Source organism: Rhamphochromis longiceps, linkage group LG10, assembly GCF_057381845.1.
Source record: "Rhamphochromis longiceps isolate RC_006_pf linkage group LG10, R_longiceps_female_GT1.1, whole genome shotgun sequence".
Taxonomy (NCBI): Eukaryota; Metazoa; Chordata; class Actinopteri; order Cichliformes; family Cichlidae; genus Rhamphochromis; species Rhamphochromis longiceps.
The window spans coordinates 2,006,705-2,033,926 of NC_140566.1; the positions used below are offsets into that span (position 1 = coordinate 2,006,705).

Here is a 27,222-nt window from a genome sequence, read left to right on the forward strand (position 1 = left end):
TGAAGTGTACCTCTGGTGCAAATTACTGACCTCTGTCATCATTTTAGGTGGGGGAACTTGCACAATCGGTGGCTGACTAAATACTTTTTTGCCCCACTGTAACTGACCTTGATGTAGTGGGATGATAAAGTGTCACCTTCGTTTTTTACAGTGTAGAAACATTGCTTATGATTAAAACGTGAACGTCTTTTCCCGACCCGGAAAACACGAGGTCAAGCAAAGAATCGCGGTGCTCAGACAACATGACTGCACTCACGTTAGACTACCTAATGATGTGGCAGCAGATGTTACTGTGTTTCATAAAAGTGGGCAGGCAGACGCAAAACGTTATCAGGGCTGGAATTTTTAAATACGTAGCACAACAGTGAAACATTGGTTGTATTTACACACATGGCTCTGATCTGTAGCCTTAAACTCAGTTACATGAATGTATCCAATTGTCTTTGTCACTTTTCTAAACTCACATTTCAAGTGTTTCACACTGAAACGGCTTCATACGAAGCAGATTTTAATACAGCAGCGTTACGAACACTAATAGCGTGACATCTCCTTTCTAGTCAGCGCATCTTTCTTTACCTTCTAGAGAATTTGACCAGCTCATGACTGACGTGTAGACAAAAGCTTTTCTCATTTTAAACATGTTAAAAATAAGGTGATTTTCTGAACTGCTGTTCTGTAAAACCTCCACCTCTGCTTTGTAACTGTGGCTTTCATCAGCAGCACCCCATCAATTAGTTTTCTAGTTACAAATAAAAAAAATTAAAAAAAAACCCAAAACATTATTTTATAGGAAAAAATAAATGCCATTGAGTCTCAGCACCATTGTGATGTTACATTCATTTAAGCTGCTCTGCTGCTTCAGTGCAACATCACAGTATGAGTTCCTACAAATCAATCTTCTCATTAGCAGTACATAATTTGGACAAAGGTTATTAAATCATCATATTTCTGAGCGTCCCGTTGATGTGAAGAACTGCTCCGTGTCACTGAGCTATCACAGTAAAAGTACAAATGTGTCATTACTGAACTAAGCCCTGCAATAAAACTCCTGGTAGCTCAGCTGAAAGCTGGATCTCTAGTAGAGCTTCAAGTCTCCAGTGACACTGTCGATCAGATCGGCCAGGCCCGGGCCGATGCCCAGCACGGTGCGTGAGCCCGGTGCGATCTGTGTCCTTCCTGCATCCTGGATCAAGCTAACGGGAAGTCCCACTTCCTTGGCGCGGCCTAGCAGGTCAATCAGGGTGTCCTCGTCAGGCGCCTTCACCACCACTTTGGGCTGGCCACAGTATTCCCACTGTCTGAGCAGCTCAGGGTTCCTGCGTTGGACCTGCTTGTAAGCCGACACAGCAGCATGGGCACACTGGGCAGCAACTTTCCCTTTGCCCATCTTTAGGTCATTCCTGACCACCAGAATCATTTTGAACTCGCCTCCTTCTCCCATCACGCTTGCTTCTCCAGAGCCATTCCCTTTCAACAGACTTTTGGATGTTGCGCCAAAGCGGGCCCCAAGGCGCCAACCAAGAAGGAGCCCACAGCCAAGGCCAGCTGCTACACCCAAGACCAAGGGGCCATACGACAAGTCCATACTTTAAACCTGGAAAAATCAGAAACAGGTTAGGGCTACACACACACACACAGGAAATACACTGTAACTGCTCCAGAGGAGGTCTCTGAATAAATAAGTCTTCCCATTTTAACATAAAAAATGTCCATATTCAAATTTCCATTTTGCGCTGTAATTCGGGAACTTTGCTTCAAAGAGGTTCGAAGGCGGGTTTTTCTCACTGGTTCACGTGCTGTTCACGTGCTACACTCGCTGACTTTGAGCCTCCAGGTTACAAACACGTTTGAAAAGCAGGACTTCAGAATGACACGAACAGACGCACACGGTAGAAGAAAGGAGGAAACAGCAGGACCACACCGGTCACATTTCATACCTGTGCTCGGCAAGAAGCGTCTTCTGCCTCACTTCCCGTCGCTCTGTGATGACGTCACACAACAGCTGTTTCGTCTTTGTTAACGATGCTCCGAAGTTGCATGAAATGTACCAGCTTTATCCATCGTAATCTCTTTTAAACTATACACTGTACCTATTCAATCTCCTTGTTATATTTCATTTATTACTAATTTTTATTAAAATTATTATTTTAACTACCGTAACCAAACATTTCCCCAGGTATTTCTTATCTAGCCTGAAGTAAACTTGTGCTTTTTCTTTAATCAATAACCGAAAAAATTACGAAAACCAATTAAACAAAAACCAAACTGCGTGCATGTTCTTCAGAAACACATCTGCTGACGTCGTTAAGCCAACAGGAAGCGGTTTCGTTTGCACAGCTTTTGTTTGTTTTGTTTTTTTAATTTATTGAGCAATTGAAAATACAAACGTTCAAAGACGATGACAGTGATAACAATACAAATGACAAAAGTACAAGAAATATAGAATTAGAGGAATTATGAATAATAGAAAAAAAATACAATCTAAAAACAAAACAGAAAAGATTCATATGGCAGGCATTTAAATTTTGCGTAAAGGAGAGCAATGAAAAAATAAAATAAGATAAGTCAAAATAGCAGGAGACGGGCAAGGCCCTGATAAATATTTTTGGCATATTTGCTCTTAGTCTTTTTAAGCAAAGAAAAAAAAACTTTAAATCATTAATAAAACAAAGAAGGCGTCGAGTTCCTCGATTTAGCACAATGGATATGATATTTACCCAACAGTATGATGATGTTAATAATGTCTGAGACACCCAAAGCTAGATGATCCATATAAGAAATAATATGACATAGTTCGAATGGTTCAGGATTCAAAGATTCAAAGTGTTTATTGTCACGTGTACAGAAGCATTTCTCTGTGCAATGAAATTCTTCCTCTGCTGTCCAAACACAAATGCCAGGTTAGGTTGAAGGAACAAGATAAATAAATAAGTACAAAAATAAGTAAGTGAAGACAAGTGAGGTATGCAGATGTCGATGGACGTACAAAGGAGCTTAATGTGCAGAATGAACTTAGGTGGTGGCAAAAATCCAATTTGTTATGTCATCACCAAAAACATTGTGATAGTTTGCACAGGTCTTTGATTCACTGACGCCACATAAATGAGGGAGGAAGCACACTATGAAACTCACCCATCTGAAGGGTGTGTCACAGATAATACTTTGTAAATATTTGATATTTTATTAAAGACTGAAATCACCAAATGTTCTCATGTGTTCCTCAGAAATAACGTCTTATTTCAGCTGAACTGAAGCAGCTATAAATGCTTCAGTCTAAAGCCTCGTTAGTTCAAATCAGTGTTGTGAAAGCTAGCATATTAATGGAACAAATACATGACCATATAAATATGGAAGAGTGTCCTAAAATGGTTTGAATGGTGGAGAGTTAGGATGTTATTAAGGAGAGAGGGTCTTCTTCTTTTTATAGTTGCTCCCATTATGGGCCACCATAGTAGATCCTTTGCCTCTATCTCACCCTACCCCTCCAACCGTCTTACACCAGCCCTCTGCATGTCCTCCTCTACCTCATCCATGAGCTTTCTCTGTGGTCTTCCTCTTTCTGCCTGCCTGGCAGCTCCATCTTCAACATCCTTTGCATCAAATAAATGTCCTTCCTGTTGTCGCCAAGTGGAATCCAGTGGTTTTCAGTGTTTGGAGTAACACTCGAGGGTCATCTTATTGTTGGGTTTTTTTGTTTTCTGTGTTCGCCGTATCATCGTAGGGTCTTTACATTACAATATAAATCGCCTGGAGGAAACAGTTTTGTGATGTGGTGCCATAAAATAAAACTGAACTGAACTGAACACGGCAGCACGGTGGTTAGCACTGTTGCAAAATTACAGACATTACTCAAAGTATGAAAGTGCCATTTAAAAATCATTCAAACATCAGAGAAAACACAGCCGGGGAGCCTCCTTGATCAGGATCTCAGTGCTGCGTGTCTCAACAGGCTCAGGTTCAACATACTTTTACAAAATAAATAAATGAAACCTTCAAAGTCTAAGTTTTCCAATTTTTTACTCTTTTATTTAACTTGAAAGCAACGACAGAGCGCTGCACGAAGAGAGCCACAGATGAGAGAGCCCCGTTACTGGCTGATGTTAATGCTACTGCGTTAGGTGGCGTGTAGACTCATATGAATTCCAGTTAGTTGTTAACAAACAGGATGGACGCTGTGTGCTGCACAGTCGGATTCCCGCAGGTTGGAGGCGGAGTGACGCAGACAGAGGCCACCAAAACGAGCACACCGAGGAGGAAGCCTCCTAACTTTACTCCCCACACGACCTTGACACAGTTACACCACCAACTAAGCACAAACACACAATACTCAAATCAGCAAAGCACAAGGGACCTGTTTTAGTGTGATGTGCGGTTAAGTACCTCATCTCTGTCTTTTCATTTTGTGCCCAAATGTTGTGATGTTGTATCTTATTTGTGGCATCTGTGCAAAGACAAAGGCACAAAATCAGCAGCTTGTGGCAATACGTGTTATGGTTGCGCAGGAATGTTCAGTGTCTCGTTATGAAATAGTCCCAGTCATGACCCACAGATATGAGATGTTAATTCATTACCGTTAAAATGTGAGTTTTATTGCAAAACTAAGGACTGTAAACCCCTCTGTTTGCAAACAGTCATTAAAGTGGACGCACTCAAACGCAAGGAAGCACTTCCCAAAGAGTGGAAGGCGAGGAAGAGCTAGCGGCGAAGCTGCTTTTAAATACATTTTCCATAAAGATGCTAAACAATGACGCTGTGCTATGTTTACCATAGTCTGTGTTTCTCCTGGACTCCTCTTGGAATCGCAGTGCAGCTCTGTGAAAGTGAAGAACGGACAGATGGGAGAAAAGTCAGTGTAATATAGAAACTGAGATCTGCTCATCAAAGACTGCAGCGTGCTGCAAGTAGTTTCAGTTCATGTCAGTTACTGGTTAAAGGTGTCACTGAGTAACGGAGACTTTTTTAAACCAGCATAAATGATCACGTTGCTTGCACAGGTTCATTTTCCTGCCTGGTATCCAGCTGCTTCTATAACTCTCGTTGCTCCTTTCTTAGATCCTGCAGACAAAAGATGAAACGTTTGAGCGCAGGCGGCAAACTTTATTCATATTTAAGTCTCTGACTGACTTTCCAATCAACTCGTCTCTGACAGCAAAAAGACTCGTAGCAGACGTGACATCCGAAAGATGATGAAGCTGTTCATACCTTCAGTGTTTCTTCATCCTTACTATGTAAGACTATCTCCTCCAGTTTGTGGTACAGGACACAGAAAATCTTTGCTACAGCTATCAATGTGCTATTTGGTCAAAGAAGCAATTTGAAACAAAATTACCTTCAGTTTCTGCATAGCTGACCTCATTTTCTGACCTTTCCCTCTGAGATAATACAGCTGAAAGAGGAGCAGAGCATGACTGTTTCTGACTTAGCTGGAAATTCTTTCAGCTTTTACACGACTCCAGCCGTTAGAGACAAAATGTGGTGTTAAATCGTTACAACAAGTATACTTGGAGACCCAGACGTCGCCTCAGCAGGCAGATGTTCATTTTTCTGTCTCAGCCGCTGATTCTCTGCCTCCAATCAGGACATGAAATCAACACCAGTGATTTGCTTTTGACATCAATGAAATCTGCGACGTTTAACAGTGGCCAGCTGGTCACAGGGTTGTGAGCAGGCCTGAACTCTAAGGTGAAACAGCGTCTGTCCCGATGTCTTTTGGCTGAAGTCAAAAAAGGACACACTTGTGCATGCCTCTCACCATTTCTCTTATTAATGTTTTTTCATATTCCTGCTTCCAGAGTTTTCTCTTTATTTCCACCTGTTGCTGTGACCTGGATTCACAGTCAATCATCGACGATGTCATCATAGCGGTGACATAACTTATTTTGAAATGTTCCACAGAGGAGTGACGTGCACAGCGTTATTCCAGTTTGTGAGACTACAGCCCATGAACAGTGCGTATATAAAAGTCCCTTCTTTGCCATTAAGTCTAGTTTAGCTGCTAAGGTTTAATATAACAAGCTCTTTTTTTATCTTTGTTATCTTCTCTCCAGGTATCGGCCCGTCCTCCAGCAGAGCTCCTTCTCCTCTCTGCAGTTGCTTACAGCATTGGAAAGTCTTCTCCTGATCGCTTCCACTTCACTACACACACACACCAGGACACGAGCTGTTATACCAACAGGTGCCATATACTGTCAAACAAGTGCAAATATTTGCGCCCTGTTTTAGCACTCACATGCTTTCCTGCTTCTCTCCATCACTCCTGAAGAGCTCCTGCATCATCCTGCTGAATCTCCAGGTATCAGCTTTTTTAAACATGCTGGAGGTTTAACAGGTTAAAATGTAGTTTAACAAACAAACATGTCTCTGCTTTCCCACGGAGAGCTAATCAAACCGGTACATCCCACTTTCTAAGTGACATTAACTGCCGCACAGGGAATACAGACATAACATAATCCTGGGACTTCCCCAGTAAGCCCAGTGAGGTTTTTAAACTTCAAGGTAACACTGCCCCCTATTGAACAAAACAGCTAGTTTCTGTTACAAGCAGCTGTACATGATCTGACAGTAATCAGATTACATCCTGTCCACTTGCCCACATCACTGAAATCAGACTGCAAGCTGAGACGTGACAGCGTTGTGTTATGAAGGATTGTGTAACTATAAGCCTTTCATCCAGCTCGTTTGATGAGTACTAAGGAGCACAGTATTACAGGTTGATATTTTGCTTGTATTTCCCATCAGACCTTTGTAAAACAGACAATATTTCATCTCGAAGATTGTGATTTAAACACAAAGACAAATGAAGAACACAAATATGTTCCATATTAGGAAACAAAGATCGGAGGTCTACGTGTACAAATGAAATCTCCAAATACATTTCTGTGGAAAAACTTTTCATTTGAAACTATTATAATGTTTTTGTGCTTCTTTAAAATATGAACTAAATGACCTCTGACATGACTATAACTGAACTCAGAGCTACCACGTCCAGGCAGAGGCTGTACTTTGTCATTTTAACATCACATGTCGTGCGGTCGGGTGGTAAATGACACCTGCTCTGCAATCTTCCCATCATTCCGCTTTCTTAACAAGATCCCAGGAGACAGTAAACCCGGACTGTGTTCGAGCCCTCGCAGAAACACCTTCCACCTGTGGGAGAAGAGTGGACAACTTCTTCTTTTAACTCTGGCAAATGAGATGAGACAGGAACTCAGACACGCCAGCGGACAGCTGAGGGCTCTACTAATGACCTGAAAACTGCAATGTCCTTAGTTTTGGAGTTGTTTTTTTCTAATTTGACACGATGCCGTTCATGCATCCTCAATGTGAAACCTGCAGAGGACTGAGACGTGTTAGAAGTGCGCTCCAGGAAAGTGATCCACTTATTTATAGAGTCTTAATTAGACTGCCTCTCTGGAGGTTTGACCAGGCAAAAGATGAAATCTCTCCCTCTTTCTGTGTTTGTGTGTCCCCCCCAAGAAACCCAGCATCACTGCTCTATCCCTCACTGGCCCCCTTCATCACCACACCCTGCACTCGAGTTATGATGCAATTCGTGGGGACGCGTGCTCTTGCCCTACATTGCTACTGGGGCTCCACCGCAGGGTTTGTTTTCTACAAGCTCAGAGCTGATTGCAGACGAGACTCCAGCTGAACGGTGAGTTTCCTCTCTGTGCATCATGCATTTCTACAACAGACTTTGGTGTCATATTTAAGGCCTTTGTTTTTGTTTTGCACTCAGTCCATAACCCGTCTCCAGTGTGCAGCTCTCATTTGTGTCTAACAAAAGTGTGAATCGATTACGCCGTATTGGATTTCTCATCTGGAAGTGTGTGCGCTCTGTCTTGGATTTCTCATTGTCCCTCGCAGTTACTCAACAGGTCTGAGTTGTTTTGGTAGAAGCGATTGCGCAATCAGGCGCTGGAGCAGCGCTGTGCTATGAGCCTCACATAAGCAGAAGTGTCGTTATGAAACTGTTTACTGGGTGCTGGCTGTGACGCACAGTTTGCAGTTTAACTCCTGAACAAAATAGCTGTTCTGCAGAATAAAGCACACATCTGTGGCAGCAAAAGTTCATGTTTTGCACAAACAGACCGGTTTGGCACAGATTTCTATTGTCGGGATTGTTCACAGGATATGATGAATAGCATGGTTCTTGGACAAGGCTCTGTTTTCTCATGTGCAAACGAGCAAATGATTTGTTGCAGCATTGAGTGAGTGCTTCTAATGAGCACATGTCCTGAAGGTTTGAAATCTGCCACTGAGTCTATGTGCAGTTCTTTATGTATAAGAAGGACATCGTTTTTTGGTGTGCAACATCTCAGTAGCACAAAATAGCCTGCCAACTATTCACAGCTGCCAGTGTGAGCCGTTTCAGCGATCAGGAAGCGTGTTTCCAATGCTGAACATACGTTTGTGTTCAGGTCCTTGAACCTTCAGCAAGCACTGAGTGGAAGTCTCACAAACTATGTACTTCACATTCATCTGGGAAGCATGAATTATTTTTGCAGATTTTATACAGCCAGAGGTGCACAGCTAGGGCACAGAAAGAGGGATTAAGCTCTGAGAGTATGTGTGTGTCTGCAAGAGGAACTGGCAATTCCAGCAGATGGTGAGCTGCACACCTCAGTGTCAGAGTCCCCATCTTGATGCTCACTGATTCCTGAGAGACACGAGGCTCTGTAGTGACACACTTACATGCTTGCAGGCACGAGCACGGAGGTGCGTGGATCTCCTGTGAACAAACGAAGGGAGGAAGCATGAAGCACAACACCGTCTTACACTGTTAAATCTATTATTTAAACATATTGAAGATTATTGGGAGAAACCTCTCAAAAGTTGTCTGCACAGAAAAATGAACAAGATTTGCATGCGCTCCCAGTATCAGCGCTAATTAAGGTACTTATTAGGTCATGCACAGGCCTGACTGGGTTACTGGCGCTCTGCAGGATGCAGGAGTAGCAAAAACAGCAGCTGTTTACCCCGTGTGCAAGTGTGTATGGAGACATGCTTGAGAGTGGAAAATATTCGGGGGTTCTCCGTGTTATTGAAAGCGACACTGTGTTTGTTTGGGACCAGTAGCGCTTTCAGATCTGGCGAGCAGATCAGCATGCGCGACGCTGCGCTCAATGCCCGTCTCTTGTCTCAGCAGGACGCCTTCCAGATGAATGAGATGGCAAAGTGTGGGGCCGAAGGTGAACTGCTTCAGAGGCGACTGGGTGTAAAGGAGCAGCAAAATGGGGAGCTGGGAGGTAAAGTCTAAAAATGCTTAATGACACTATAAGTGAACCAGTATATAAATGGTTCTCCTGCGCGCCCACATTTGTTTGTGTGTGTTCTTGAATGATAGAAGACTCGGGGCTCCCTGCGGATGGCGGGAGACAGACGGACTCGGATGAGCGCGAAGCCCTCGTGTTATGGAAGAAACCTCTGCTCACGCTTCACTACTTCACTCTGGAACTGCTGATCACCCTGAAAGGCTGGACGTGGAGGTGAGACTGCACTGTCTCTGATCTGTTCCTGCCTGTGGCTTCATGAGCGAGTGCTCAGTCAATAAGAGCTTTAACATTAATGATACAGTGGGGCAAAAAAGTATTTAGTCAGCCACCGATTGTGCAAGTTCCCCCACCTAAAATGATGACAGAGGTCAGTAATTTGCACCAGAGGTACACTTCAACTGTGAGAGACAGAATGTGAAAAAAAAATCCATGAATCCACATGGTAGGATTTGTAAAGAATTTATTGGTAAATCAGGGTGGAAAATAAGTATTTGGTCAATAACAAAAATACAACTCAATACTTTGTAACATAACCTTTGTTGGCAATAACAGAGGTCAAACGTTTACTATAGGTCTTTACCAGGTTTGCACACACAGTAGCTGGTATTTTGGCCCATTCCTCCATGCAGATCTTCTCGAGAGCAGTGATGTTTTGGGGCTGTCGCCGAGCAACACGGACTTTCAACTCCCGCCACAGATTTTCTATGGGGTTGAGGTCTGGAGACTGGCTAGGCCACTCCAGGACTTTCAAATGCTTCTTACGGAGCCACTCCTTTGTTGCCCGGGCGGTGTGTTTTGGATCATTGTCATGTTGGAAGACCCAGCCTCGTTTCATCTTCAAAGTTCTCACTGATGGAAGGAGGTTTTGGCTCAAAATCTCACGATACATGGCCCCATTCATTCTGTCCTTAACACGGATCAGTCGTCCTGTCCCCTTGGCAGAAAAACAGCCCCATAGCATGATGTTTCCACCCCCATGCTTCACAGTAGGTATGGTGTTCTTGGGATGCAACTCAGTATTCTTCTTCCTCCAAACACGACGAGTTGAGTTTATACCAAAAAGTTCTACTTTGGTTTCATCTGACCACATGACATTCTCCCAATCCTCTGCTGTATCATCCATGTGCTCTCTGGCAAACTTCAGACGGGCCTGGACATGCACTGGCTTCAGCAGCGGAACACATCTGGCACTGCGGGATTTGATTCCCTGCCGTTGTAGTGTGTTACTGATGGTGACCTTTGTTACTTTGGTCCCAGCTCTCTGCAGGTCATTCACCAGGTCCCCCCGTGTGGTTCTGGGATCTTTGCTCACCGTTCTCATGATCATTTTGACCCCACGGGATGAGATCTTGCGTGGAGCCCCAGATCGAGGGAGATTATCAGTGGTCTTGTATGTCTTCCATTTTCTGATGATTGCTCCCACAGTTGATTTTTTCACACCAAGCTGCTTGCCTATTGTAGATTCACTCTTCCCAGTCTGGTGCAGGTCTACAATACTTTTCCTGGTGTCCTTCGAAAACTCTTTGGTCTTGGCCATGGCGGAGTTTGGAGTCTGACTGTTTGAGGCTGTGGACAGGTGTCTTTTATACAGATGATGAGTTCAAACAGGTGCCATTCATACAGGTAACGAGTGGGGGACAGAAAAGCTTCTTACAGAAGACGTTACAGGTCTGTGAGAGCCAGAGATTTTCCTTGTTTGAGGTGACCAAATACTTATTTTCCACCCTGATTTACCAATAAATTCTTTACAAATCCTACCATGTGGATTCATGGATTTTTTTTCACATTCTGTCTCTCACAGTTGAAGTGCACCTCTGGTGCAAATTACTGACCTCTGTCATCATTTTAAGTGGGGGAACTTGCACAATCGGTGGCTGACTAAATACTTTTTTGCCCCACTGTAATGTTAAAACAGGCAACGTGGTAACATTAGACTTTTGGTGAATTAGTAAGATACAATGCACAAACCGTTTCAGTATAGCTTCTTTGCATCTGCTCAGCTGTTAATGACGAATAAAAGGAAAAACTTGAAACATTTATGTCCTGTGAGTTTGTTTCACTGGGAAATCAGCACATAGATTTGTCCTATTTAAGCAGTAGTTTTTTCAGTATTATTTATAGTGACAGTTGCTGCTTTCATTGCACAAAAAGAGGAAGAGGCAGCACTATGCAGTCCTCACTTACACAAGAAGGATATAAACACCACCAGATCAGATGTAACGTTGATTGTCTCAGTTAACTGTTGTTCTATCTTCAGTCTTCAGCACAGTGCAACAAAAACACCACAGGATCTGTTTACATGTGTATATATTTTCACTTTGCACTCCTCTTCCTTTCTACCAAGAAAGTCTTTCCGCCACACACACTGGCATGATCCCACCAACAAAGCAACAACATCAGCTCAGACTCCGTCAGAATTTGTCTTGACAGCATGTTCCCTGTGGTGGAAAACGTGTCTTTGTACACCTAATAACAAAGAACCCAGAAGAAGGTCAGAGTGTGCTCTCAGGGGGGCCTTTGCGGTTAAGCGTGTCAGGACAACGTGTTTATTTTCTAAAACTACAAGAGGATGTGGTGAGCCGCAAGCACCACGAGCAGCGCTGTGACTGAGAGAAGCTGCTACTCCCCAGCACACATGCAAACACATTAGGGCTTTAGTGCACTCGCATGCAGAGAGGTTTATCCTGGATGTTGTTAAAAGCGGTTTGTAATTTACAACATGTGGGAGTCCTCAAGGCAACAGACTGTCCTATCTTGTGGCTATGCACTTGTTGTTCTTAATATGTAGGTAGCTTGTGAAACAATGCAGGATTAGGATAGGGGAGGGCATGTGGTGAGAAATCATTACGGTCAAATGAATGGAAATTCTGGTCTTAATAAAAACACATTTGCAGTGTTTTTTTCTATTCTTGGATGTGTGTGATTTCAAAGACGGGATATCCTCGATACTGTCATGGCACACACATAAGCCCCACCCACCTACGGTTTAAACTTCAAGGCAAATTAAATCATGCAAAGATACTCTAACACAGCCCAAGAGTAAAACCTGGACTAAATCCTAATCTCATCGTTAGATGTCACCAAATTGCAGATCACTGAATTCTGTTTTTTACCAGGTGTACGACAAACGATCACTGTTCGTCTGCAGTAAGCGTAGGCTGTCAGTTCACTGTTTACCTCAACTGTCAGTATGTTGTTTACTGTGAAGGAGGCTTTAAACTTTGTCAAATGAATCGTGTGCCGGTGGATTACTTACTTCTGACTGATGTGATCTGGAGTTGAGGTGTTGCAGCTATTCTGAGCTTTTCAGTAAATGCTGCTGTTAGCTTCGCGTTAGCTGCTGTTAGTCTCAATTAGCTGCTCTTTGAAGTGGGTGTAACACAGTTGGACATTAACTGGCCTAATGTTAGCTTGTGACCAGCTGTTGTTGTTTAGCCAGCTCACTGTCAGAGCCTTGAGTTAAAGAGATGAGGCTGGAGGTGAGTCGGAAAATGAGGGAGAAGAAAAACATAAGAAAAAGAGATGTGAAAATATACATGCACACTTGTTAAATGGCTATAAATGTAGCCGGTCTTTAGTAACATACGTAAAACAGCGACATCCATCTCCGACCGCTGTATTGAAGTTGGAGAGGTATGGCTTCCACAAACAGGCAGCTGCCCCTAGGTATTTTTAATGGATTAATTCTGAGTTTATTAGAATGCTTCCAGTTCTATTCTATTCTATTTCTATTAGCTAACCTCTAATTAGCTACAAGAGCCAGTTTTCCATGTCAGTGCTAATGTGGTGTGCTCCAGTACCTGAAATAAGTGAGTGAAGCCGACAGCACATGGAGACAACTGTTTGCTCTGACCTTCTCACTGGGGGCTAATTTCATGCTACTCTGACTTTTCCTTTAATCAACCCTAATTATTTGCACCTGGGACCAGCGCGCATGCGCTTCTGTTCACTCCGTGTCAGTTTGGGCAGTAAATATGTGAAAGAAACGGTTTTAACAAACGCACAGACTGTAATGTGTCAGCTAGCCAACCTTTTCTACAGATGTGCACGTCCTGGTCACTGGGCAAACAAACAAGGTTAGCTTAGCATCAACCATAAATCTGATGATAGCATAGTTAGCTTCTGTCGTTTAGTTTTTTCATAAAACGTTTAATTCTAACATTCAAAATAAACACGTGAGCATTATCTTTTTACGGTGAGTGTACGTGAACGTCTGTACAATAACTTATTTTTCAAAGTCTATAAATGTCTTTGCGACTGTCACGAGAGTTTCTGCTTTGGATTCATTCTGCTCTGTATTAAGTTGCTCGAATACTTTCTCCCCTCCACACATGCAGTGTTGCCAACTCCTCAGTAAGGAAAATCGCTATTGGTTGTCCTAAAAGTCTCTAGAAGGCGCCAAATGACGTCATCGCCTAATTTGCATAATTGGTCATGCTAATGTAACTGTAACCTACGCTGTTTTAGAGAGAAATAACATCGTGGAAGAGACAAAGTGAGTAAAAACGTCCTAAATGCATTTAGAGTTTATTTAGAACTACGAATTAAATTTCTTTTAGCAATTATTGTTTTTTAATGTCACAATTCCAACCCTGCTCCTTTATCCAGGCCTGGACCGGCAAAAGTGACCCGAAATAGGCGCTCTAGTGGAGTTACTGTGTGTGTGTGTTTATAAGTAGTTTTAAAGCTTGTGATCCACAAAACAGCACAACAGTAAAAGAAGACCTGACTGCGTTACAGTCAGTGCGGGAGCAGCGGCTTCGCTCATGCGCGATTCATTTGCCGTTTGGACGCACAGGTGTGAACGTCTCCTGCCCTGACAGCAGCTGAGGAGGACTGTCCTCCGCCCGTGAGCGCTTTGGCACGGGTGAGGTGCCCACAGCAGCACCGCTGCTTGTTGAGAAGAGCGATCCGCGCTTTCACGTCAAAAAGTCGTCATAAATAAGTCTCCAATAACACCAGAAAAAGTCACCAGATTTGTCGCTAGTCGCTTTTTAGAAAAAAAGTCGCTAAGGGGTCTGAAAACTCGCTAAATATAGCGACAAAGTCGCTAAGTTGGCAACACTGCACACATGTTAACGAGGTGACAGTAACGGCACTTATGGCCGAGCACGTGCTTTTATAGGCTGCATATTACTCGGATGTGTTCACCATCTGGAAGCACGGCCTCTATGGGTGAAGACCTGCGGTGATTTGATTAGCTTCCAACAGATGTCTCTCTTGTCCAAAGTTGAAATCCTTTCCTTTCACTAAACGTCCTTGTTGACGATCCCTCTGGCGTCAAACTTTCCCTATTAAACATTGTCTTTCTGCTTTGTTTTCCACCAACTTCCGTCTCAAGTTTGTCTACCTTCACTCGCTGCTTCTTCACCCAGGCTCTGGCAGCAGAGACAGACTGTGTTTGGCCTGCTGACCCTGCTGACCCTCCTCTCTATTGCCTATCGTATTGAAGGAGCACACACCCAGGTGACTAAAACTCTGCACATATTGCATTTCTTGGCGTATCCTAACTATTCATATGCAAGGAGGTTATTAACGTAGTTGGTCCTGTGGCAGTCACTTTTTTGATGATTATATTTCCTCACCTTTAGCCCACCGCAGCACTGAATGCAACATGTATATTTGCTGCAGGGTTGTCCTGCCCGTGCATCCACATCAGCTGTAGAGTGCCTGAAATCTGTGGTTTCATCTGACAGTAGTATGTTGTTGTCTGACAGCTGATATTTGCATAAACGTGCTTGGTTGTATCTGCCAGTTTCTCATAAATATGCTTCTAAATGCCCAGATGCAGCATGCCGTGCTGTACAATCCCCCAGAGACGGCTCACATTTTTGCTGTTTTTAACGCCCCCTGGAATACGGGGGAAGAAAATCAGCGTTATTTACAGTCATGGAGTTGTGTAATCACTTCTCAGTAACTACACGTAACAATCTCCCTTGGCTGGCACTGCTTCCCCGAATCCTGCCAGTAAAGCCAGAGAGCGTATGTGCTGTTGTTGTGTTCCTGGGTTTCCTGGGAAATGGAGTCACTGGTCAGAGCCCCCACCCCACCTTCTCCCCCCTTCCTGTAATCTACACACTCCATGCTTCCCCCTGAAAACAACCTGCCCGGGCTTCCAGGAGGCGGTGTAAACAGCAGCGATAGATGGAGTGATAGTGGGGGATGAACAGAGAAGGAGAGATCTTGGCTTTCGTCTGTTTGCTTGTTGTGTAAGAGCTGGCTGCCACCAGGAAAGAATAATGGTGCTCTGTGCTGAACACTCCTACCCTACAGCTCTGTCCTTTAAACTCAACAACCTCAGGTTTCTCCCTCACTCTCCTTCCTCTCCCTCTTTCTTTCTCCCAGCCTTTAGAGGACCCTCTGTTTCACACACTCTCACCTCCTCTCACTCTGTCCCTTCCTTGCTCGCACTGTGCACACCCCCTCCCTCCCCTTCCCCTTTTCTTGTTTTCTTCACACTCTGTGCATGTGTCTCTGCCATGTGGTTGACCGTCCCTCTCTCTGGCCTCTGCAGTATGTGTGCTACATGGAGAAGAAGACGCTGTGGTGTGCCTACTGGGTCGGTCTGGGCATCCTCTCCTCTGTGGGTCTTGGCACTGGCTTGCACACTTTCCTCCTTTATCTGGTAAGACGGCATTTTGTGTGAGTGTTCACTCTTTCACGCTGCAGTTATTCACTTGTCTGTGCATGCCTGTGACAGGGCTCAGAGCCGCTGGATGATGGTGGTGCTGTGACGCAGGTATTAAAAAAGCTGGTTTTGATGCTGCTGTCAAGTAGTTGTTTTTAATAAGAGCACTGATAAAGAGATTTTGGCGTGAGTGTGCTAATGTGTGTTTGCGTGCGTCTGCGTTTCACAGTGAATAGGCGCTTTGGTAGCCACGCTGTTTTGACAGGCAGTCCAGGAACAATCGCACTCAGTGACCCCTCTGACTGAGTGCACATGAGGATAAAAACACTCTCCCTCCCCCGATCTGAGCTCTTTCTCTTTCCTTTCTCCCCACTTTCCTGTTCCCTACCGTGCCGCTCACTCTCACTTTCACTCCCTCTTCTTACTTTCTTCTTTGTGCCTCTCCTCGCCGCACACTCCCCGTTTTCTCTTCATCTCTCTTTTTAATCTAGAGCCAGGCGTGTTGGCTTTTGCGTCTCTAGCGCTGACGAGCGCAGGGTCCCCAAACATCTGCTTGTTTGACTACTCTCAGTCCATCTGTCATCAAGGAGTCCACCGTCACACTCTTGTGCCCTGACCCAGTGGAGCTGAACTGGAAACTTTGAAGTGCGTGTCCTCCATGCTGCTGTTTTTAAAAGCCAACTCTGGTGCTCTGAAATGTAATTTGAGAGGCGTTCCTCTGGTTTCTTTTAGTCCAATAGCGGTCCGGCTCACTTTCTTTGCCAGTAAGATGTCACCATCTAGTGAGCGTGGTCGTTACTGCAGGCGGTGGTGTCACCGGGTTCATGACAGAACTTGATGATCCTTGCTGGATCGCATTTTTATAGAGATTTGACTCATACTGTTGCTCGAGAGCTGATACTGTGATTTTTAACCAAAGAATTTCATGACTTAAAAAACAAATGTACAGAATTTCCAATAAAAATAGTTTGAACAGAATTACTTTTAAGCATTTAGTGTTTCACTGTAGGAAGGAAGTGCTGCTTACTGACAAACCTGCAATTTGTGATATGACTCCAACACTGACAAAAAACATCGTGATCAGGCAAGAATATTCAAACCAATGCAAACAGGGATTTGCCAACAGATTACTTATTTCACGTCGCATTTGTGTCATTGGCTCCTATCCAAATTTTAATTGGTGTTGGCCAATCCAAAAAGTACAAAAGTGGCCTTGGAGAATTATAATTATGTGTCTTCTTTTCTGTAGAAGCGCTGCTAAATGAGCCGCGTCGATTACTCTGTGATTTTCTAGATTTCTGGGTCCTGAAAAAATATTTTTGACAAGTGGTAAGTGAGCACTGGAGAAAGCTAGCAGGCTTCTTGTTCTGTTTTTAGGAACTGGGTCAGTGATAGTAAGTGGGTCAAGTGCAAAGCACTCGCTAAGATGCCTCCACAAACTTTTAAGTCCAACACATGCTGCGTGACCTTTCTGGGCCTAGTTTCCATTGTGTTTATAAGCAGGAATGACAATTTGAAAAGGCAGAACTGGAGTTCATGTGAGCTCTCAGTGTTGATCACTACCAACTAGAGATGGACCGATCCGATATTACGTATCGGTATCGGTCCGATACTGACCTAAATTACTGGATCGGATATCGGAGAAAAATAAAAAATGTAATCCGATCCATTAAATATCACGAAAGCACCTCACAAAACTTGCAACACGCCGTAACTCACCTCAGAACGTTAGCACGTCTGAGCAGTATGCATCACGTGATAGCGCGGCTGTGGCATGCGGGACCTGTCGGTGGTCTGGATAGCATTTGGAGCTTCGCTAGCAACCCGGCATTTCATCTCCGACAAAGTTATCCCCGAGAGAAGTAAAGCAAGTGTGTAAGTCCATCTCTGAATGTTTGTAAAGCATTCCTGCATTAAGCTTAACAAACGATATATGGAGCGACTGCCTCTTCTTGCTGCTACTTCAATCATGAAACTGCTTAATGATCAGCTGATCGGCTTTTCTGTCGCGAGTCCGTGTCTCTAGTTTGCTTTTGGCCCACTTTGCACCAGAAAGAGGAAACCAGCGGCTGAACAACAGCAGCACGTTTAAGCTTGATAAGCTGTTGTTAGAATTTATTTATTATTACTTTCTACTCCAGGATCTTTTTCTACGTAGCTGACGCTGGTAACTGTGCAGGGGCGGATCTAGCAAAGTTTAGCCAGGGGGGCCGATAGGGCATTAACAGGGAAAAGGGGGCACAAAGACATACTTTTCTTTCTTATTCTCATTTAAAATGTCTAGCTTTTAATAAATAATTATCTGACACCCAAAGTTTTAATTTGATGTAAAATGAATAGAAGTCAATTACTGTATATAGTGACTATTAAGTCTAATATATATACCCTAGTAAGCTATAGTACTTTTTCCTTTGGGAAGGTACCATCTGTGCAGTCTGCAATTTTGTTGAAGAAAGATGTTGAATCTATTTAATATTTCTTGAAAAATAATTGATTTCTGTGCATTTTTTTTCACACTGCATCAAATTAAGGTTGATTACGTCGATTAAGCATCATGAGGTGGAGCGTGAGGGGTGGTTCCCTATTTTTTATTTATTTATTTTTGTTGTTGCTGGGAGTTGGAACCCTATTAGTTAGGTTGCTTAATATTTACGCTAAGTACTCTTTAAAATACCAGAATAGGGAGGATGGTGTAGGTCTAAGTTTATTAGATTGATCAGTATTGCTGAACTATGAAATATTTTTTTTGCATACAGGTATAACAGAATAGCTTTAGTGTAGTTGTTGTTTTAAACTTGAGTATGAACTTATACAAAATGCAGCAAGATATTTAAAAAACAGTTTTGTTGATTAAAAAACACTATATCGGATTCATATCGGTATCGGCAGATATCCAAATTTATGATATCGGTATCGGACATAAAAAAGTGGTATCGTGCCATCTCTACTACCAACAACATTTGGGAAAGACGCCACCGCTTGTAACGGAGGTGCTTCCTGTGACGAGCTGATAGATCAACGATTTTATGAAAGGATATTGATGGATATTAAACGTAGCCTTATTTAAAGAAAAACAATGACAAATATGTATTCAGCTTGTAAAAAGTGTGATGTTTACTCGAGTGGTGCTCTGACACATTTAAATTGTTGTCTAAAAAGACGAAATCAAGGATGATGCCACTTAAGGAATTTTAGACATTTTTAGATCTTTTCTGTCCTTTTATAGATTAAAATGATTCAGTAATTAAATCGTTGTTAGATGCAGATGATAAAAGTAATTGTATGCCAGCAGCTCTGCCTGAGAGCTGAGGTTATTTTAGTTCAAATTTAAATCTAAACATTAAAATTCAAATTTTTTTACAAACAATACTTTCCTGCTGTTTCAAAACAGCACTGGGGGAACTACGGTGTGACTTTGTTTTTATTAAGTGTCAGTAGGTGGTGCAAGCGGCCTTAACATGTCTGTAATGCAGGAAAAGTCACACACATTCAGAATAGAGTTGTAATTTTGTATCCAGTTTTGCGGTTGTAAAAAAACATATTGTAAAACATTGTAGCTTCCTCACATATTCACATGAATGATGAGAAGTGTAATGTTAATGTAAAAAATGGTCTCTATAAAGAATAAACTGGACACTGATCTATTTATTTACTTAACAAATGTTTAACGGTGTCGTGTATATGAGCAGCCAGCGGGTAAAAATCACAGGACTGTAAAAGGTGCATCTTTATGTGAATTTGTAGAAAAATGTGCCTCCTTCAAAGTTTAAATGCCACCGAGGTCCCTTTCAGCACTGCTTTCATGTGACCCCACACATGACACTGTGGTTTCTATAACTTTTCTTTTTTACAAGTATTTCTCCTGCAGTAACTGTTACATTTTCCCATCAGCCACAGTGTTTACTCTGATGTAGGAAGTCGAAGAGGCGAGCTTTCGGTTGATATGCCGGTCCTATACTGCTAATAGATTAGCTGGAAATAAAACACCACATCATATATTATTAGGCTACTTCTTTCGAAATTGGCGAGAGGCAGTCAACATTGTGAAAACAGCACGGAGGCTCCAGCAGGGGGGGGTACTGAGCCTGTATAGGCAAACCAACCCAGTCAATGAAACCAGAACAGAAGTGGCAGCTCCTCTGTTCTCTGACATGGCCAATTGCTACCCCGTGTCTCCACTCTGTTTGCATCCTGCTGAGACTGTGGGAGATCATTGTGCGTGGTTCAGCACTGGTTAATGGAGAAAGATAAAAAGCTGCAACTCAGCCGTAGAAAAGGGGGAAAGGCACACTTGGCACATCATCAAGTGTACTTTATCCAGCTGCTCTGAGAAAGGAGGTCGTGGGTGGGTGCTCACAATGCAGACTATGAAAGCGGCCGCAAAGGCGTTACAAAAGTGCACGTGTGTGTACACTTTAAGTCCTGCACCTGTGCACACGTCCACCGAAACGACTGTGGCGATCGCTGTGACGAGCGGGACCAGCTTTCGTCCCGGCTCACTTTTTAAAGTTATGAGTGACGAGTCTTGTCACTGCTGTGTGAGTTCTCACTGAGACGGGGTTCACATAGAAAGCTGGGGAACGTCGTAAATACTTTAGAAGAGAGCTCATCTGAGTCATCCACCATTAAATTACCTTCAGTAATGACTGTTGCCATTAAGTCATTATGGGCAGCATGAAAATGATTGCGCTCGATGTTAAGTCAACAGAAACAATGAATTAAAGTCATTATAATCGAAGCACATTTCTGTTTACATAATAACAACTCGGGTCGTCTTTTTTTTGCAGCTTCTGTCTTTACTTTGTGACTGAGAGGTGCAAACACGTGCACACATTTGAGCAGTTAGGAGGAGAAACGAGTCGACAACAAAAAATACATGTTTGTATACGACTTATCATTTGTTTTCCAAACAATGTGAATAAATAAAACCAGCGGATCGTCTAAATAAATGAACATTGTGTAGTTTTCTATATTGAGATTCTTCTAGGATTGCTAAATTATAGGTTGCACAGGAGGTTTGTGCAGAATATACAGAGTTTCCCCAGCAACCCTCCTAAAATTAAGTTTTGTCTGTGGGCAATTACCAGGAGCAAAGCTTTAATTAGTGCCAACTATCACTGAGTGCTGAGCAGGTCTGCGAGCGTGGCTTCCACACACTGGCCCGAGTTGTCGTCGCTGCCACTGTCGCACAGTTTTATGGATCAGCTGCTGTTGTATAGTTAAGTGCGGTCCGCTAATAAAGCCAGTGTACTGAGCTAATAACTGGGTCGTGTGTTCCTGAGATACCGTAGCGCTCACTCTCCTGGCCACTGTGGAGCTGGTGCATGATGCGAGTCCTGCTGTCATCCAGCAAACAATAGGAAACCTTCACCTTCACCTAGACAGAAACCTGGGTGCTTTGTTTGAGCTGTGATTCACGCTGCTCGGCAGTCGGACCTGGTCTAAATTTTCCACTGCTTGTTTTTTTTTTTCCCGTGTGTGTGTGTGTGTGTGTGTGTGTGTGTGTGTGTGTGTGTGTGTGTGAAGCTGTTTGAGAGCTGATTAGCTGAGGGAGCTCCTGGGACAGCTGTAAAGGTAACCTTCTAATTGGTGGGGTTTAATTTGTATGTAAAAGTTGCCATGAAAGAAGTTGCTTGGCTCTACCCACACATGTTCAAACATGACCGGCACATTATTTCTCTGTTCGCCAAAGAGACGACTGATACGTTGCATACTCATGAACCAGAACATGGGTGACACATCAGGATCGAGTTCAGTTTCTTGAAAAGGTGCTGTTGACTCACTGCTGCTCTGAAGTAATGGATCTTTCCCTTTAATTGCAACGCCTCTTAAATTCAGTTTAAAGCCATTCATTTTTAACTACATCTCGATAGTGTGTACACTGCAGCTGTTACAGAAATGACTGAAACTGGAATATAACTGCAAACAAGACTTTTACTTCCTGTGGGGAAAAAACGGGAAAAATTTGTGAGAAGTACGCAGCACAATTGCTTTCATTCATGACTTTTAAGTAATTCGTTTCCTTCATTAGTTTGGAGACATAAATATGCCCAAACATCTTGTGACTTACTCATCTTCACCAAAGTTTTTCAAAAATGAATACCAGAGAGGGGTGGGTGGGTGGGTGGGTGTGTGTGTGTGTGTGTGTGTGTGTGTGTGGTATTTCTAATGGCTTCTCCGTCCTAACTGTCTCACCTCAGCTATCTAAAGCATGCGTCTCTCTGTGTCTTAGAGGCCCCAGGAGTCCTGGTAATACTAAGTACAACAACTATTCGTTCTGAAACGCACACACACGCACCCACACACAGTCGCACCCACACACAGCCACAGGAAGCAAACCCTGGGCCAAAGTGGGCTTAGTGTGTAGCCAGTCTGGAATGGCACCAACAAACCCCAGAACAAGCCAAACCTGACCAGACCAAACCAGAGCTCTGCTGGCAGACTGGTTGTTGAGCTTTTTTCAAGCATAGTTTTGTTATGAAATTCTTTCATAAAGGTCACTCGGTGCTTTTCATTCGTACACCCTCAGGTGGATCTGTTGGGCCGGCGCTCACTTGTACTCCATGTTCTGCAGATAAGGACTCTCTCTGGGTACCAGGAGTCTGTCTTCCTGCGTTAGTGATATTTGTACATCGTGCTTTAATTATAAATGACAATGAAAGATACATTTTAGTTGGTGTTGGTGTGGAGAGTAACCTTCAGTAATAGTAATAAATCACACAGCAATAGTTCATTCATGTAGCTGTAAAAAGCATGGTAATATGTTAAGTAATCCAAAGTGTTCAGAATAGTTACTCTCACTGAATAACGTAACAGAATACGTTACAAAATACATTTTGGGGCATGTAATCTGTAATCTGTAGTGGAATACATTTTAAAGTAACCTTCCCAACACTGGATTATATAAACAAATAATTACAATTTCTCCACTATCAGTGATACTTGTGATATGGGCCAATTAAAATCTTTCCAAATTAAAAAACGCTTTCATTGGACTCTAAACTTGGTTACTTTCGGTCAGATTTAATATTTAATTTAATCAATTTTAATGTGATTTAATTTCAAGTGCAAAAGCAAAAATGCAGCAAACTTGTTTTTCATTCTGAACATTTGTTTTGCTGCTCAGACGTTAGAAGAACAAACTCCTTCAACCGTAATTGATTTAAAACAACAAATCTGGATCCTGGTAAAAATATTGAATCCAGCGTATTAACTATAAATTTAGTCTAAAAGCATTTGAATTGATTGAAGCTGATTCTGTTTAAACTTTGTTTCTGTGAGTGTTTCTCAACACAGAGTCCTGTGGTTGGATGTGTGTGTGTACTCCCCCCCTCCCTGCTCCATCACTGGCCTCTCTCCCGAGCTCTCTTGCCTCCCTCAGAGATCCCGACCACGGCTTCTTCAGAACGAACTAACCTCTAATGTTTGTCCTGCGCTGCCTCCAGCAGTCTCCACTGTAAGAAGCGGTGAGCAGGTTATGCTGGCTGGACCATGTCTAATGTTCTTAAATGGCCCTTAACAACCACAGTGACCTGTTAATAACTGGACTATCGTGCGGTCGTGGTCACTGAAAAGTGCTCAGTTTATGGTCACCCATTAATGTCCTGTTTGGGCCACGAAAGCGTCTGCATTTGCCACTATAGACCAACAAGGAGTCGGCTCTGTGACTGGTGGCTGGAACAGTGATTTGACATTTGATTTGTGAGAAGAAAATATGCGATTTTTATTAGTGAACAATTTTAAAATACCAAAAATGGAGGAGAAGGAGAATAATGTGTGTTTATATATGATCTGCAAATGTGCTGGTCGTGTGTCGCTGCGTGCTAATGGGAACACAGTGTTGTCATGCACTGTGACGAATAATGAAACTTATAATAATGTACCGTTCGCTTATGAATGAATAAAACGTAGAGTCCACTACATTCTCACATGAAGTCATCATGTTAGGCTCTCTGCATACATTCTTCTATGTATATATCTGTGAACCACAGACTACATATAACAGATATCAGCCATTGTTTATGGGATGCTACACTTTGCTGCCTACATTTTGTTTTTCTAACTCCAGAAATATTTAGGTTTAACGTAGCAGGAGGCAAACTGAATGACTGACCACACCTGTGCAGGTTGGTTTCCAGGCAGGCTCAGAGTTTGATGCTCTGAATTCCACAAAAACATGACACTAAGCTGAGTTACAGTTACAGAACTGGTGTCTGTGCTCAGACTGTCTGTGTCATCGTTCTCTGGCTGTCGGTTTATGTTATTTGTACAGTTATATTATTGTAATGACAATAAAAACTTTCAATTCAATTAAAACAAACAAAGGGCTCCTAAAAATATCCAAGTCTCCACTTAGAATGATGTTTGTGTCTTTGTTACCAGCATCAGGGGTAAAAAGGGTCTGCGGCTCACACTGACTTTAGATTTTAAAAATCCCACACTGATATATTTTGTTTCATTTGACACTTGCTCTATGTTTGGACCGTGCACTCCCACTCCCTCTATATTTATGATATGGTCACCACGCATTCAGACACACACCCCAGATCCAAAGCGAGTCCAGTCTCATACCCAGGAGTGGGGATCCCAGGCACTGGTTTCTGCACGTCACCACAGGAATGCCAGCAATGCTCCAGTATGGATCCCATTGTGTCAGAAAGGAGCTTTGTCAGAACCGATGTGTAATATGGTGGCTGCAAACGTCTTCAGCACTGGGCAGATGTCAAAACAAACATGGAGGTAGAAGAGTGACTTGGGTAGAATTATTTGTTTAGTGTTATCATTGTTAACCTGCTGAGACCTGAACTCTTTCGTGGCATTTTGACTTTCTCTTTGCTGTTTGGGCTGATTGGGGCCTGATTCACGTAAAAACAAAGAATTACCTGATTTCTTTTTTTTAACTTGATTTTTGTTTCTGAGAGAAATGAGATCCACATACATTCACTTTAACTTTTGATCGCACAGGGGCAGGATAACGTCCTCGTAAGTGGATATCAGGCCCTTGTAGAGCAAGATTTAGTATTTTGGTCTGAACAACCCAAAATGTGACGTCCACATACGTGGACGCAGGTCCTAGGAGGTTAATAGTGATCGGCACAGAAGAACGCTTTCTTGGGAAAATTGCTGTGTATTTACTACTATCGGCATATTTGTTCATATGTGTCATCGAGTCAAAGGCCAAACGAGACGGAGAGCAGCTCCCTGACAGTCGTGGGTTGGGCCATAGATTAATATTGAATCACCTGGACAACATGAGAGGACTGGACTTTTGTGTAAGCTGAGAAGCGGTGACACAGCAACGGCTGAGAGCGAGAGACTTCTCGCAGTCACTCCGTTGGCAGGCTCTCTGTGTGTGTTTGGTAAACAAACGTTACCCAAGATAGAGCAGGGAGGTGTGAACAAGAGGAATTTTTTCTTTCCTGTCCACAAAAACATCTTGCTTGATGACTTTGTCTGCACACATGAGTTGTGTTAAGTATCTGAGGCTGGAGAGTCGGTGAGGCAGGAAATGAGCCAGGGGAGGATCCAGGCTGACTGGGTCAGTGCTGGGAGTTTCTAGGCTTCTCTTTCTGGGTCACTAAAGATTTTCCTCATTTGTCTTGTGCTTTGGTAACCAGTGCATGAGCATCCATTTTCCCCTGCAGGTCCTGGGAGGCTGATATGAAGTGTTAGTGTGACTAACATTTGTGTCATCTAAGAGGGCACAGTTCCTAGAGAAGACATGGCAGCTTCCTGTTGCCTCACACACGCCGCTCTCCTGCCCTCCCACGTTCCACTCTGTCCTGTCCTGCCTTGTCCCATGCAGCTTCGGAAGTTCCACCCCCACCCTGGGCTTGCCAGATTGCTTTTGTGCTGCATTGCGTGATGCCAAACTGCCCCTGTGCGTCACTGGGAGCACCCTTCCTACACACACACACATACATTGTAAATACATGCTGCTTTGTCACACCGTCCTACTCGTGGGCTTGTCTTTATTTGTATTAGAGAGACGGTTGGGTAGTAACTGGTAATGCAAAGGTTTTGCTTTATATCACATGTGCATATATTAGTGGGAATATTTTTTTTAAGTTCACTTGGTGACCTACAAAGTAACTGACTGCATTTTTTAAAGTTAGCCGTCCTCTCCTGTTTGTAGAAAACTGGATCAAGATGATCTTATCATCCTGTACAGAATAACCACCAACCCTTTGTTTCCGTGTCATTTTCAGATAGCAAACTTTAAAAAGCGGATTTCTTTCACACTTTTTGTCTTCAGCCAGCAGAGCCTCGGCAGAACAGCACGTCGATTCAAACAGTAACAAAGTCAAATGAATCCTTTTTATTAAGAGCTCTTTGCCTTAAATTGCTTCTGTTTAAGTCAAATGTCATCATGACAGAAATGTGGTGAATGTTTGTTTTGATATTACCGAGTTTAAGTCTCAGTCTCCACAGGAGCATTCTGGGGGGGCAGGAGCATTCTGGGGGGGGCAGGAGCATTCTGGGGGGGCAGGAGCATTATGGGGGGGGGAGGAGCATTCTGGGTGCTGGGGCAGGAGCATGCACACGTCTCTATACTCCTGGAAGCCTCACTGAGGCAGAAATGGAAACCAGAGCAAAGACGGCAGGTCTTTAGCGTCGCTCCTGTCGGGCAGCAGCACATCCAGAACGTGGGACGATTTTCTTTTTCCTTCATTATTATTACTTAATTATTGTAATTGCGCGTGTACAGGTATGGCTACACGTTACTGGATGTATTGATCAGTGGGAAACGCTGGTCACCAGCTTAGAAACTGTTGTGTTAATGAAACACACCAGAGCTGCTCTCTTTTTGTTTCTTTGAATACCACAAAGCAAACCCTGTAAAAGTTACTGGAACAAATAAATAAAAAAGTGTTTTTTGTTTTGTTTTTTAATGTTGTTTATTTTGTCCAATGAGCTGTTTTTTGTTTTTTTTCCAAAGCAATACTTTGATCTTATTGGCGTTTTTTCATTTTTGTGTTTTTCTGGATCCAAAGTTGAACCCGTGCACCACCAAACTCATATAGTTGGCCACATACAGCCCACTTTAATCTTTAGTGAGCAGACCAGTGAAAATCATCTTTCTTTCACTGTACAGACGTTTATTTGCACATTTAATACCGAAGATATTTTAATATTAGAAAAAGACGTGCAAATGTGTGCTATTTCTGTACACGGCAGAGAAATGCTGCTGTAGTTCATACATTGTAAGAAATGTGTGAAACTGCAGACATGTTTACATATTGATTGTCATAAATAATTATGAAACTGAAAGTTTTTATTAAAAATAACTCTCCCAGTAAAACCACATTTTTCTGCCTT

At 43.0% G+C, this 27,222-nt stretch overlaps 2 protein-coding genes across 3 annotated transcripts in view; one reads left to right on the forward strand and one right to left on the reverse strand.

Moving 5' to 3' along the window:
- Nucleotides 1-327: 327 nt before the first annotated feature.
- On the reverse strand, nucleotides 328-2,062 carry ptrh2 (peptidyl-tRNA hydrolase 2). Of its 2 annotated transcripts, none has more exons than XM_085419836.1 (2): nucleotides 1,938-2,062; nucleotides 328-1,594 (listed from the first exon to the last, which is right to left on the reverse strand). In XM_085419836.1, the coding sequence occupies exon 2, from the start codon at nucleotides 1,583-1,585 to the stop codon at nucleotides 1,076-1,078; it is 510 nt and encodes a 169-aa protein (XP_085275962.1). In that variant the 5' UTR covers nucleotides 1,586-1,594; nucleotides 1,938-2,062; the 3' UTR covers nucleotides 328-1,075. The 2 variants fall into 2 exon arrangements, with proteins under 2 accessions (XP_085275962.1, XP_085275963.1); XM_085419837.1 differs by lacking the exon at nucleotides 1,938-2,062 and adding an exon at nucleotides 1,786-1,931.
- Nucleotides 2,063-7,520: 5,458 nt separating this feature from the next.
- Nucleotides 7,521-27,222, forward strand: part of LOC146660118 (vacuole membrane protein 1-like) — a 52,295-nt gene continuing 32,593 nt past the window's right edge. Inside the window, exons 1-5 of the mRNA XM_085419838.1 lie at nucleotides 7,521-7,654; nucleotides 9,149-9,248; nucleotides 9,347-9,488; nucleotides 14,651-14,741; nucleotides 15,790-15,900. Of these exons, the coding sequence (XP_085275964.1) occupies nucleotides 9,161-9,248; nucleotides 9,347-9,488; nucleotides 14,651-14,741; nucleotides 15,790-15,900 (432 nt within the window). The 5' untranslated portion in view covers nucleotides 7,521-7,654; nucleotides 9,149-9,160. The remainder of the gene's footprint in view (nucleotides 7,655-9,148; nucleotides 9,249-9,346; nucleotides 9,489-14,650; nucleotides 14,742-15,789; nucleotides 15,901-27,222) is intronic.